The sequence below is a fragment of the Erythranthe guttata genome, chromosome 1 (genome assembly GCF_056151865.1).
Source record: "Erythranthe guttata isolate IM_541 chromosome 1, IM_541, whole genome shotgun sequence".
Classification (NCBI taxonomy): domain Eukaryota; kingdom Viridiplantae; phylum Streptophyta; class Magnoliopsida; order Lamiales; family Phrymaceae; genus Erythranthe; species Erythranthe guttata.
The window spans coordinates 5,551,236-5,563,514 of NC_142533.1; the positions used below are offsets into that span (position 1 = coordinate 5,551,236).

General features: G+C 43.1%; 1 protein-coding gene across 1 annotated transcript; it reads left to right on the forward strand.

Moving 5' to 3' along the window:
- Nucleotides 1-2,305: 2,305 nt before the first annotated feature.
- On the forward strand, nt 2,306-7,924 carry LOC148772677 (uncharacterized). The gene has a single exon (XM_088820685.1). It carries the CDS (start codon nt 2,306-2,308, stop codon nt 7,922-7,924), a length of 5,619 nt encoding a protein of 1,872 aa, XP_088676811.1.
- The last annotated feature ends 4,355 nt before the right edge of the window (nt 7,925-12,279 follow it).

The following is a 12,279-nucleotide window of genomic DNA, read 5'->3' on the forward strand; positions in this document are numbered from 1 at the left end:
AGGTTTCCTTGTGTGATTAAAAGTCCAAAATTGTCTCCAGCGTGTTTTGGCGCGGCCGCGCGAAAATCAGTGTAATTATCACACGGCCGCACGAGAATCGCCGAAACCTTCTGCCCAAGTTCTGCAGTTGGCGCGGCCGCGCCAAAAATAGGCTAAATTTGGCACGGCCGCGCGGGCCAATTTTCAGCATATTTTTGTTTTCTTCCGTTTTTGCCCGTTTTTGACCTTTTTTGGCTCGTTTCGTCCTTGAAATTCTCAAATCGTCAAGTTGTACCTAAAATACAATAATCCACTCATTAAGCATCATTAAATCAATAAAAGTATACAAAAATCCTCATAAGAAAGTATACATTGAGTGTAAAATATACACTCAACAGGAGTCAATTTACCCTTTTGTTTTTAGCTTTACACAGCTGTAACCGACACATCCAACGTTAACAATGCAAACGTAGTTCTTGGTTATTGAAAATCTCATTATTTTTTGGGTAAATTACACACACCCCCCTGAGGTATGCTTAAATAACTGTAAGGTCCCTGTGGTATCGATAATTACACTTAGCCCCCTGAAACGTAGTCAGAAACTCTAATGGGATAATGAATTGGATACGTTATTCCGATAGGGTTCTAACGGACTATTGGTTTCAGAAAGTGGTGAAGACAACAAAGAGCTATGTGGTGACATGGCTCCCCGAACATTCCCGAACATTTCTTAAATCACCCATAGCTCTTTGTTGTCTCCACCACTTTCTGAAACCAATAGTCCGTTAGAACCCTATCGGAATAACGTATCCAATTCATTGTCCCATTAGAGTTTCTGACTACGTTTCAGGGGGCTGAGTGTAATTATCGATACCACAGGGACCTTACAGTTATTTAAGCATACCTCAGGGGGTGTGTGTAATTTACCCTTATTTTTTAGGGGAAAAAAATAGTTTTTTTCAAAAATTACGAACTAATTTTCAGCACGATCTGAAAATTTCATAAAGGAAAAAAAAAAAGAAATGTTATGAAATTGTTATCAGATCAGGTTGGAACGTGAAATTTGATTCTTATTTCACTCGTATTAAATGCATAGTAATATAATAAATAAATAAATATATACACACACATACTGACATACAATATTAATAACAATATAAGTTTATTTTGTTCAGAAAACAATTAGATAAAATCAAAACATAGTTTATAGTTGCAATAGCACCTGGATAAGTACAAACCTCTTTTGGATAGAGATAGTTTAATGTATAGAGTATAGACAATTAGTTGATGAACTGGATATGAATTATTAATGAAATATTAAGACAACAATTCTTGACTTCTTTAATTTATATTAATTACCTCTGCTTACATTATTTAATTTAGAGGATCTTTTTGTATTAGATTGCATTGGTTGTGAAATTAAGATTAATTAAACAATATTTTTCTTTAATTTATATTAATTACCTCGGCTTACATTACTTAAGTTAGAGGATTTTTTGTATTAGATTGGATTAGTTGTGAAATTAAGATTAATTAAATAATATTTAACTTTGTTTAACCATACTATAGATCGAATAACTGAAATATTATATTTATATAAGTATGATAGTATGCATGCTTTCATAAACAGATAGAATATATATATATATATATATATATATTATATATATATATATATATATATATATATATTCATATATATATATGATAGGGCCCGGTTTGTCGACCCAGCCATTTGTAATGGGCCCAGTAGCGAGAAGGGCAGCCCGCAGAGAGATTGGGCCAAGCCGGACGAACTTAGTAATAACTAAAGCCCAAAGGGTAACATATGTCTTTTAGCAGTTTTCTCCCCGATGCGCTCGAACAAGGCCCAATAGAACGGAGCGATGGCCCAAGCGAGTTAATGGGCGATCGAAATTCTCATGATTAGGGCTGGGAGAGTCGCGGACGTTAGGGGGATTGCGCGAGATTGGCATAAGAATAAGGCTGAGGGTCAAATCAGAACTTCTATATAAGGCCCAAAGATCAAGACCCATAGGAGGCGGGGGAGCAATGGACGCAATCTGTCCCCTTGATTGCCGGGAAACAATTAGCCTATAAAAAACCTTTGTAACAATCATTCCGAGGACACGAACACACAAAAATACAGAAGAGAGTAATAAAAACGTTCATAAATATTCCGATCATTATTTATACAGTAGGATTTCTATCGGAGGACTCATAATCGGAGCCCCGGTGGGAAATTCTTGAGGGTGCGAGCTTTCGACACCTTCAAGTGGCGCCGTCTGTGGGAAACACGAGTCAGAGCTAAGGCGTGAGTAACATTATGAAGGGAGAAGGCATCACGAAACGGTTGGAAATCGAATTAGGAACAAAAACTCCCCCCACAAAAAATTCGAGAGATATCATGGATGTATCCCTGCAGGAGAGCCTCCCGAACAATGCATCCATGGACGCTATGTCCGATCGAAACAAGCTGGGTAAAGAGATCCACGGGGATAAAATCAAAGAAACCACTCAAGGTCTCATGGATCTATTAGACCAGCAGATCGCCCTGGGTGTAGAACAACGGAGACTAGCAATGCATAAAGAAGAAGTCCATAAACTGGAAGGCGAGTTAAAAGAAGCTCGCGAGAACGAAAAAGAAGCGTCGGCCACGGAAAGGAGCACGAAGGAAGAGGAATATTGGTCGACCCAGATCGCTGCTCAAAAAGAAAACATCCGGAAGCTTGAGCAGGAACGTGAAAGGGGCGTTCTTCGAATGGAGGATATGAAGAAAGAACTCGCTCGATTACGAGAGCGGCAAATACCTAGCCAAGGAGAGCCTCCGTCTAGCATACCGCGAGAAGTGCGAATACACGCAGACCATTCGGAAGGAAGAGGAGATAGCTTCAGTTCCATGGATCAAGAGGATACAATTAAAGAAAGAAGAAATGCTAGAGAAGTGAGGCAACACCATGTGGGCCGGCCGGTTGATGTCATAGAAGCCGGACCATTTGCATGGAATATCTTGCAAGACCCGCTGCCGTCCACATTCACCCCTGTAGGTTTTTTCTATGATGGGATAGGTGATCCTTTAGATCACCTATATCGATTCAAAAGCATAGCAACGTTGCACCTATATACCGATGGAATACGGTGCCGCGTATTTACCACCACGCTAGTAAAGAATGCTCAGCTCTGGTTTAACAGTTTGCCCAGAGAGTCCATCACCTCTTTTGAAGATTTTAGCACGAAATTTCTGCGTAACTTTTCAAGTTCAAGAAAACAGCAGAAAACGGCAATGGTGTTATTCAGATTAAAACAAAAGGAGGGAGAAGATTTGCGCGAGTATGTGAAGCGTTTCTCCACGGAAAAGCTGGAGATCCCCGTGACACCCCCCGAAATTCTGGTCAGTGCATTCGTCCAAGGATTGCAAGACAGCGATTTCTTCCGATCATTAGCCAAAAGAAACGCCTCAACCTTCGCAGAATTGTTGGAACGCGCAGAAAAATACATCAATTTAGAGGAGTGTCGCAAGATGAAAGAGGGGGAACGTTCTAGAGATATGGGAAGTAGCGATAAGCGTATCGTTCGAGCTTCGCATAGGAATAGCGAACAATATCGAACTAATGTTCGCTCATTGATGGAGATACAAGAAGAGCATCCGGAGACACATTATTCTGCTAGCGCGAGAAGAAGCAACCCGTTTCCTACATCAGGAGGACCCAGATTCAAAATAGGAGATCCCCGGTTCGACAGGTATGCGGAACTCACTTTACCCAAATCCGTTATTCTCGAACGTATAGCCAAACACCCCAAACTACGATGGCCAAGGGGACATAGTGAACCACCAAGGGGAACCGCGGTCGCTAGTGGATATTGTCATTTCCATAATGACTATGGTCATGAGACCAATGGGTGCTTCACCTTAAGGGACGAACTGGAAAGGTTGGTGCGATTAGGAGCTCTGTCAGAATACGTCATAGAAGAGAATTCTGAAAGAGGGAGAGATAGCGAGAAAAGGCGGAGAAACGAGGAAGACGAGGTAGAACCCATAGTGAAAAGGGGGTTCATCAGTATGATCATTGGCGGCCCGACGGATGGAGATTCGAACCGAGCGCGACGTTACCGCCTTCAAACCATCAGGAAAGCCGAAGTAAACCAGATCAGCATTAAGGCCGAAGCTCATCCTGTTATTTCTTTTGGACCTCACGATTGCTGCGCCCTGGATACGCCGCACGCAGATGCTCTAGTGATAACCTCTAACGTCGCTGGCTATGATGTCTCGAGGATCTTTGTGGACAATGGTAGTTCGGTCAACGTTCTATTTTACGATTGCCTACAACGCATGGACCTCGAAGTGGACGTTGCGCCGGTATCCACCATGTTATATGGTTTCAATGGAGGGTCAGTTCGTCCAATGGGCCAAGTGAAGCTCACGGTGTCTCTAGGAACGGCCCCGCTCGTGAAAATTAAAACAGTTAATTTTATGATAGTAGATGCGCCGGAATCCTCATATAATATGATCTTCGGAAGACCTTTGATTAACACCTTCCGGGCAATACCTTCGACATACCACATGAAACTAAAATTCCCTGTAGGAGAGGAGGTCGGAGAAGTCATCGGAGACCAAACGAGCTCTCGGTCATGTTATGTGGAATCAGTTCGCCAGGGAGAAAAAAGCAAAAGGGGCAGGGAATCACAAGGCGGAACCATAGATGGGAAGAAAGTACGAACTGACACAACGGAGGCAGCTTCAACCCGCACCAGCACCAGCGAAGAACTTATCGAGGTCGAAATCATACCCGATCACCCAGAGTGTGTTACACGAATAGGGTCTGGGCTAGACGGAGAAACAAAGGAACAGCTGGTCGGTTTGTTGCGAGATAATTCGGACGTGTTCGCATGGAAAGCGGAAGACCTCACTGGAATAGACCCAAACATCATGGTGCATAAGCTACACATTAACACAAAGGTTCGACCAGTGAAACAAAAGAAAAGGCATTTCGGGGCAATCAAAGACGCAATCATCAAGGAGGAAGTAGACAAACTCCTACAAATCGGGCATATACGCGAAATCCAGTTCTCCGAGTGGCTTTCCAACGCTGTCCTAGTAGCCAAACCTGGTGGTAAATGGCGTATGTGCATAGACTTTCGCGACCTCAACGCCGCATGTCCTAAAGATCACTATCCACTTCCCAGAATAGATCAGCTGGTAGACGCCACAGCAGGATGCGAACTATTAAGCATGATGGATGCATCGCAAGGATATCACCAAGTCAGACTGGACGTCATAGACCAGCCTAAGGTTAGTTTCATCACCTCGGGAGGCACCTACTGTTATCAAGTTATGCCATTTGGCTTAAAAAATGCGGGTGCGACATATCAGAGGCTAGTAGACAAAGTGTTCGCCAAGCAGTTAGGACGAAATCTGGAAGTATACGTGGACGACATGTTAGTGAAGAGTCGTAAAGCCACATCCCATATAGCAGACCTCGCAGAAACCTTCTTGACTCTCCGAAGATATGGCATGAAGTTAAACCCTGCTAAGTGCTCTTTCGGTGTTCGCACTGGAAAATTCCTTGGATATATGGTCACTAAACAAGGCATAGAAGTTAACCCGGAAAAAGTAAGGGCGATCACAGCAATGACTGCCCCAAGGACAATCAAAGAAGTACAAACTATGGCGGGGAAAGTTGTAGCGCTCAGCCGGTTCGTATCACGACTTGCCGAACATAGCTTTCCAATTTTCCGAGCATTACGAAAGGGGAAAGCGTTCGCCTGGACGGAGGAGTGCCAAATCTCTTTCGAGAATCTGAAACAGGTCCTTTCAAGACTCCCTTCGTTATCCCCCCCAGAGGAGGGAGAGACTCTTTACATGTACTTAGCTGCAGGGAACGAATCTATCAGCTCGGTGTTATTCAGAGAGAAAGATAGAAAACAGTTGCCCGTGTATTATGTAAGTAAAATCTTACAAGGCGCAGAGCTCCGCTATCCCGAAGTTGAAAAGATTGGTCTTGCCCTCATCACAACGGCAAGACGATTAAGGCCATACTTCCTATCACATACTATAATAGTAAGGACTAGCTATCCCCTACGACAGACGTTAGGTAACGCCGAAGCATCTGGGCGCATGGTCAAATGGGCCGTAGAATTAGGTCAATACAATGTCGAATACGAGCCCCGGACCGCCATAAAAGGGCAAGCATTGGTGGATTTTCTGCAAGAAACTACGCGCATTGAGAACTCACAGCCATGGGAGGTGTATGTGGACGGATCTTCCACAAATCAAGGCGCAGGAGCAGGTGTGTTACTCATAAAACCCAACAAAGAAGAGTTCCACTTCGCTATAAAGTTTAATGCGAGAGCGTTAAATAATGAAGCCGAGTACGAAGCCTTGGCACAGGGACTGGAGATAGCACAAAAAATGGGAGTAAAAAAGGCCAGAGTTCATTCCGATTCCCAATTGGTCGTGCAACAATTGGCGGGAGAATACGAGATTAAGGAAGTACAATTGGAAGCCTATGCGGAAGTTATCAAGACGTTGGTTGAAGGCTTTGAAGAGTGCGAAATCATCCAGATCCCGCGAGAATCAAACACACAAGCTGATTTCTTATCCAAAATTGGTAGTTCATCTGTGGATTGTAGCGAGCGGAATGTAACCATATTATCTACGGACGGGCGGTTTTTAAAGAGTAATGGCGAGAAACTTGTCGCAGAAGTGGAGGAGCAGGAGGATTGGCGAGCACCAATCATTAATTATCTCAAAGGCAACACAATCTCAGACCGTCGCACGCGAGAAAGAATAGAATACAAGGCCCGGCATTTTTATTTGATAGGTGAAACCTTATTTAAAAGATTGTACTCGCATGTAGACGCAAGATGTCTAGGGAGCAGCGAAGCTGAATATGTGCTAAAAGAAATACATGAAGGATGGTGCAGCAATCACGAAGGAGCGAGAACAATAGTGCAAAAGCTATTAAGGGCGGGATATTACTGGCCTACAATGAAAACAGAAGCCGCACAATATGTAAGACGATGCCCTAATTGTCAAGCACATGCCATCGTAACACGACAGCCAGGAGAACCTATGAAAGTCATATCGTCGCCATGTCCTTTCGCGCAGTGGGGGATCGATCTAGTGGGCCCCTTTACCATGGCGGTTCGTAGAAAAAGGTACCTGATCGTGGCCGTAGATTATTTTACGAAATGGGTAGAAGCCGAGGCGCTATCGCGAATTACTGAAGATGAGGTGATGAAATTTATTTGGAAAAACATTTGTTGCCGATTCGGCATCCCTAGAATTATTATATCAGATAATGGGACGCAGTTCAATGGTAAAAAAATAACGAAATGGTGCACAGAGATGAAGGTCGCCCAACGTTTCACATCCGTGGCGCACCCACAAGCAAACGGGCAAGTTGAGGTAATCAACAGGATCTTGGTAGATGGCATAAAGAAACGCATGGAAAAGGCGGGAGGTGGTTGGGTAGAAGAATTAGACTCAGTCCTATGGTCTTATCGGACATCACCCAAAAGGGCTACCGGAGAAACACCTTTCGGCTTAGTCTATGGGATGGAAGCAATCATACCCGCAGAGATAGGCTTGGAGTCTTTGAGGGTTCGCGAATATGATGATAGCGAGAATGAAGAAATGATACGAGAACATTTAGATCTTTGCTACGAAAAGAGAGAAGCAGCCGACTTGAAGATGAGAGATAGCAAAAATCGAATCAAAGCTAGCTACGATCGAAAAGTCAAACCAAGAAATTTTCAAGTAGGCGATCTTGTACTACGGCGAGCCGATGCATTGAAACCCACGGGCAAGCTAGAGGCTAATTGGGAAGGTCCCTACACAGTGACGAAGGTCGCAGCAAGCGGCGCATACGAGCTACAGGATCGAAAAGGAAAAAAGATACCAAGAACATGGAATGTATGCCATCTTAGGAAATTCTATGCATAGTAGACCGCATCGACAAGGTTAGTAAAAAAAAAAAAAAAAAAAAATACTTGTAATTCTCCCTAATAAGTGAATCTTTTCGCACATGGGCCCCGGCCCCGTGGTTTTTCCTCTCATTCCGGGAGGTTTCCACGTAAAAAAAATCTGTCGTGTGTCCTTTTTCCTTAGCATTTATTTATCGCAAAAAAAAAAAAAAAAAAAAAAAAAAAAAAAAAAAAAAAAAAAAAAGGGGAGAGAAGGGTTGGAAGATCCCCGTGGCTCCGGCCCAAAAATATAGATGCAAACATATAGAAGAAGGGTTGGAAGATCCCCGTGGCTCCGGCCCGAAATGTAGATGCGAACATATAGAAAAATGGTTGGAAGATTCCCGTGGCTCCGGCCCGAAATGTAGATGCGAACATATAGAAAAGGGTTGGAAGATTCCCATGGCTCCGGCCCAAAATGTAGATGCGAACATATAGAAGAGGGTTGGAAGATTCCCGTGGCTCCGGCCCGAAATGTTGATGCGAACATATAGAAGAGGGTTGGAAGATTCCCGTGGCTCCGGCCCGAAATGTAGATGCGAACATATAGAAGAGGGTTGGAAGATTCCCGTGGCTCCGGCCCGAAAGGTAGTCACGACAGTGCGAAAAGGGTGGGAAGATACCCATGGCTTTGGTCTAAAAGGTAGCCGCGATAATACGAAAACTACCGGAAAAAATCCCAAAGGCTTTAGCTCGGAAAAAGAGAAAAGTAACGAGGTCGTAAAAACAATAGGAAATACCCTCAAGACTTCGACAGGGAGTGTCAAAGACAAGAACTCGCTACATAATCCCAGAAGACCTGGGAGATCAACCGATCCGTTTGAACTGGCCCATCAACAAACAAAACGGCAAGCAGTACTAACAGAACAAAATCATAAGGTATGAAAAACACATTCCATAAGTTGGCAAAAATAGCATAAAATATAATATTAGTTCGGAACAACAAAAAAAAAAAAAAAAAAAAAAAAAAAAAAAAAAAAAAAAAATTGGGAGAATAGCTCATAATCTATGCAGGTGACCCCTCGGCGAGATCATCCGGGGTCGCATCACCTTCATCATCAGCAGGATTATAAGCATCAACGGCATCTCCCAGAGCATCCTCTTCAAAAACTGCCGTCGTTGAGGGACCAGCCTGTTCGGAGGGACGAGGGCATATCCGGTTCGCAACGGACGAAAAAATTGGCGTCCACCAGGCTAAGTTCGCAGGCTCGGAAGGATCTCCTCCCCAACCAGGAATGTTCTGGCTGGCCTTTTTAGACATTTCCTTTTCATCTAGCTTTAGCGAAAACCCCGCAGCATCAATCTCTGTTTGTGCAACCCGAATCCCCTCGGACCAGAAAAATTTGGAGACAGGAAGGGCCCTTCGGAAGAAAAGCATGGATTTCCAGAGTCTCGCCAGAAAAGCCTTCACGAACTCATCCCTAAATTGTTCTCCAAGAGGGGTATGAAGGAACTCCATCCGACCCACGCGGCGACCTTCTTCATATCGCAGGGAGCTATTGTCCATGGCTTCAGACAGTTGGCTCAGAGTATGCTGGTGCTCTTCCTCCATTAAAGCCATCTTATCCTTGAGCGAGTCGACCTCCACGCGCAAACTGCTCATATCTTCCTCCAACCTCTCGTTTCGCTTCTCCACCAGCTGTTTCTCGTCATTCAGCTGCTTGCGATCTTTCTTCAACCGGTTATACGCCTCGCGGAGGGTATCGCTTCGCTGAGAAGGGCAGGTGGCCCATAACGTCTGCAACTGTATATGAACCGAAATTATGAGAACATAACATTTCGCCAATAAATAAGAATTGGAACGAAGGCAAAGAAAAAGAAAATGACGAAACGGCGGAAATACCTTGGCCAAATGGTAGTTGGAGCGATCAATGCGATGATTGTTGAGTGTAAATTTTACGCTCGATACGTTTACTTTACGTGGATCTTTTGTTTAGATTTAATTATATTTGTGCTTTTAATTGATTGATTTTGTGTTTTATAGGTGAAAACGAGAATTAGGTGTCCATGAAGGAAAAAAGATCAAAAAGAAAGGAAAAAGTTGCAAATAAGGAAATAAATCGAATTGGAAGAAGGAATCCCGCCACAGCTTTGGCAGTGTCCACTATTTCGAGCATATCTCTCTCATACGAACTCCAAATCAGCTGATTTTGGCGGCATTGGAAAGCTAATTTCAAGGGCTACAACTCTTATGTACGCAACATTCTGAAATTCGGACTCCAACATGGCGAAAATCGAAGAACAAATCCTGGTGGAGGAAAGTGGCGGAAATAGATTCCTATTAGGTTTCTACTACTTCCTTATCAAGAAAAGTCTATAAAAGCAACAAGTCCCTACACCATACGCACGAAATTTTACACCACAAATCGCGAGGAACGAAGATCAACGAAGACTCAAGCATAGTTTTTCTTATTTATTTATTTTATTTTCTTTATCATAAGAATCACGAGTAGCTAAGTCTTTATTTCTAGGATTTTATTTGGAACCCTATGTGGGATTTATGAACCCTTTTCTATGATTTTATGCAAGTTTTAATTCCGGATTATTTCTTCTACTTGTTTTATTAAGTGCATGAACTTGATCAACTTATGTGCTTTTATGTTATTGTTAATCGCATGAATCGGAAGATCGGGTTAATAATTAGAACTGTGGTAGAAGAGCCTTTGTGGTATTAACATAGGAATATAGTTAATATCTTAGGTAGCCATTATTGAGATTTGTGCTTAACGTTGTGTTCTAGAATTAATTGCATAGGAATATAGTAATTGAATCTAGAGTATTAGAATCGTAATACACGCGGAAGCGGGTTATGATTATTTTAGCATCTCAGGTTAATAATCCGGGTTAATTGCTTGCATAATTGAAGGAATTGGGGGAATAATAATCACATAGGGGGGAGAATAAAATCCTAGGCTCGTTTACTCTGATAAATCTTCGTGTTTAATTTGCTTTCTTGCTTTGTCGTTTTAATTTGCTTTTTAATTTATTTTAGTTAATTCTCTCTAAAGTCGACTGTGTAGGGTGGGCTTGATAATAATTGGTAGAATTTAGCGTCTAGGATTAGATAATTAAATATTCCCTGTGGGTTCGATATCCGGACTTTTAGTCCACTATATTACTTGTACGATACGTGCACTTGCGTGTAGGTTTTCGGCCAACAAGTTTTTGGCGCCGTTGCCGGGGAATATTTTAATTATTTATTTTATTCTAGCTCTAGATTTGAACAATTTTCACGATTCACCCATTTAGTTTGTGTTTTATTTTATTTTTGTTTTAGGTACGTTGTATGCGCAGGAGACTCGATCTTGCTAGAGAACCGTTTGATCCCGAAATCAAACACACTTTTCGAGCCGCTAGGAGACTTCAACGCGCAAACAATATAATGGAGGACGACGAAGAACGCAGGGCAGCGGGTAATTTACTCAATGCCAACGGAAACCAAATCCAAGACCCACCCCCTCAACTCCCATTACAGCCAGCAGCTAGGCCACGGGCACTTCAAGACTACATAATCCCGACTCATGACGGATTCCGCCCGAGCATCCAATATCCACCCATTGAGGCGCACAATTTTGAGATCAAGCAAGGCCTTTTGACGATGCTCCAAAATAACGGGCTATTTAGTGGGTTGGCAGGTGAAGATCCCCATCTTCACATTGTCAATTTTCTAGATACCTGTAATTCCCACCGTCAAAACGGCGTTTCCCAAGAGGCGCTTCAATTAATTCTCTTCAAGCACTCCCTACAAGGAAGAGCTCGCCAGTGGTTGATGTCCCAAGCCCCCCACTCTATCTCGTCGTGGCCTCAACTTCTCAACCTTTTCATGAAAGTTTATAGCTCACCCGAGAAGGACGAGAGAATCCGACGAGAAATTCATAATTTTGTCCAAGAGCAAGGCGAGCAATTATACGAGGCATGGGAGAGATTTAAAACTCTTTTGAGGCAGTGTCCAACACATGGAGTCGAACAATGGCGGCAAATCCACATCTTCTACCAAGGGATCAACGAGAATGCACGAACCGTTTTAGATGCCTCAACCGGAGGTAATTTTATGAGTCAATCGATACCGGATGCTTTCATCATGTTGGATCAAATTGCTCAAAATCGGTTTGCCAAGTCAAGCGAGAGGACGGTTAGTGGAGCCAAGAAAGTTCCCGGAGTGTTGGAGTTAGATGCAATTACGGCCCTTCAAGCTCAAGTGACCCAAATTGCTCAACAAAATCAACTCCTTCTACAGCACATCAAAGCAAGTCCACCACAACAAGTCCAAGCAATTGATTCTCCATGTTGTGAAATTTGCGGTGGAAATCACTACACACTCCAATGCCAACAAGA

Excerpts from the sequence above, each read along its gene's own strand:
- LOC148772677 (XM_088820685.1), top strand. The coding sequence starts at position 2,306 with ATGAAGGGAGAAGGCATCACGAAACGGTTGGAAATCGAATTAGGAACA.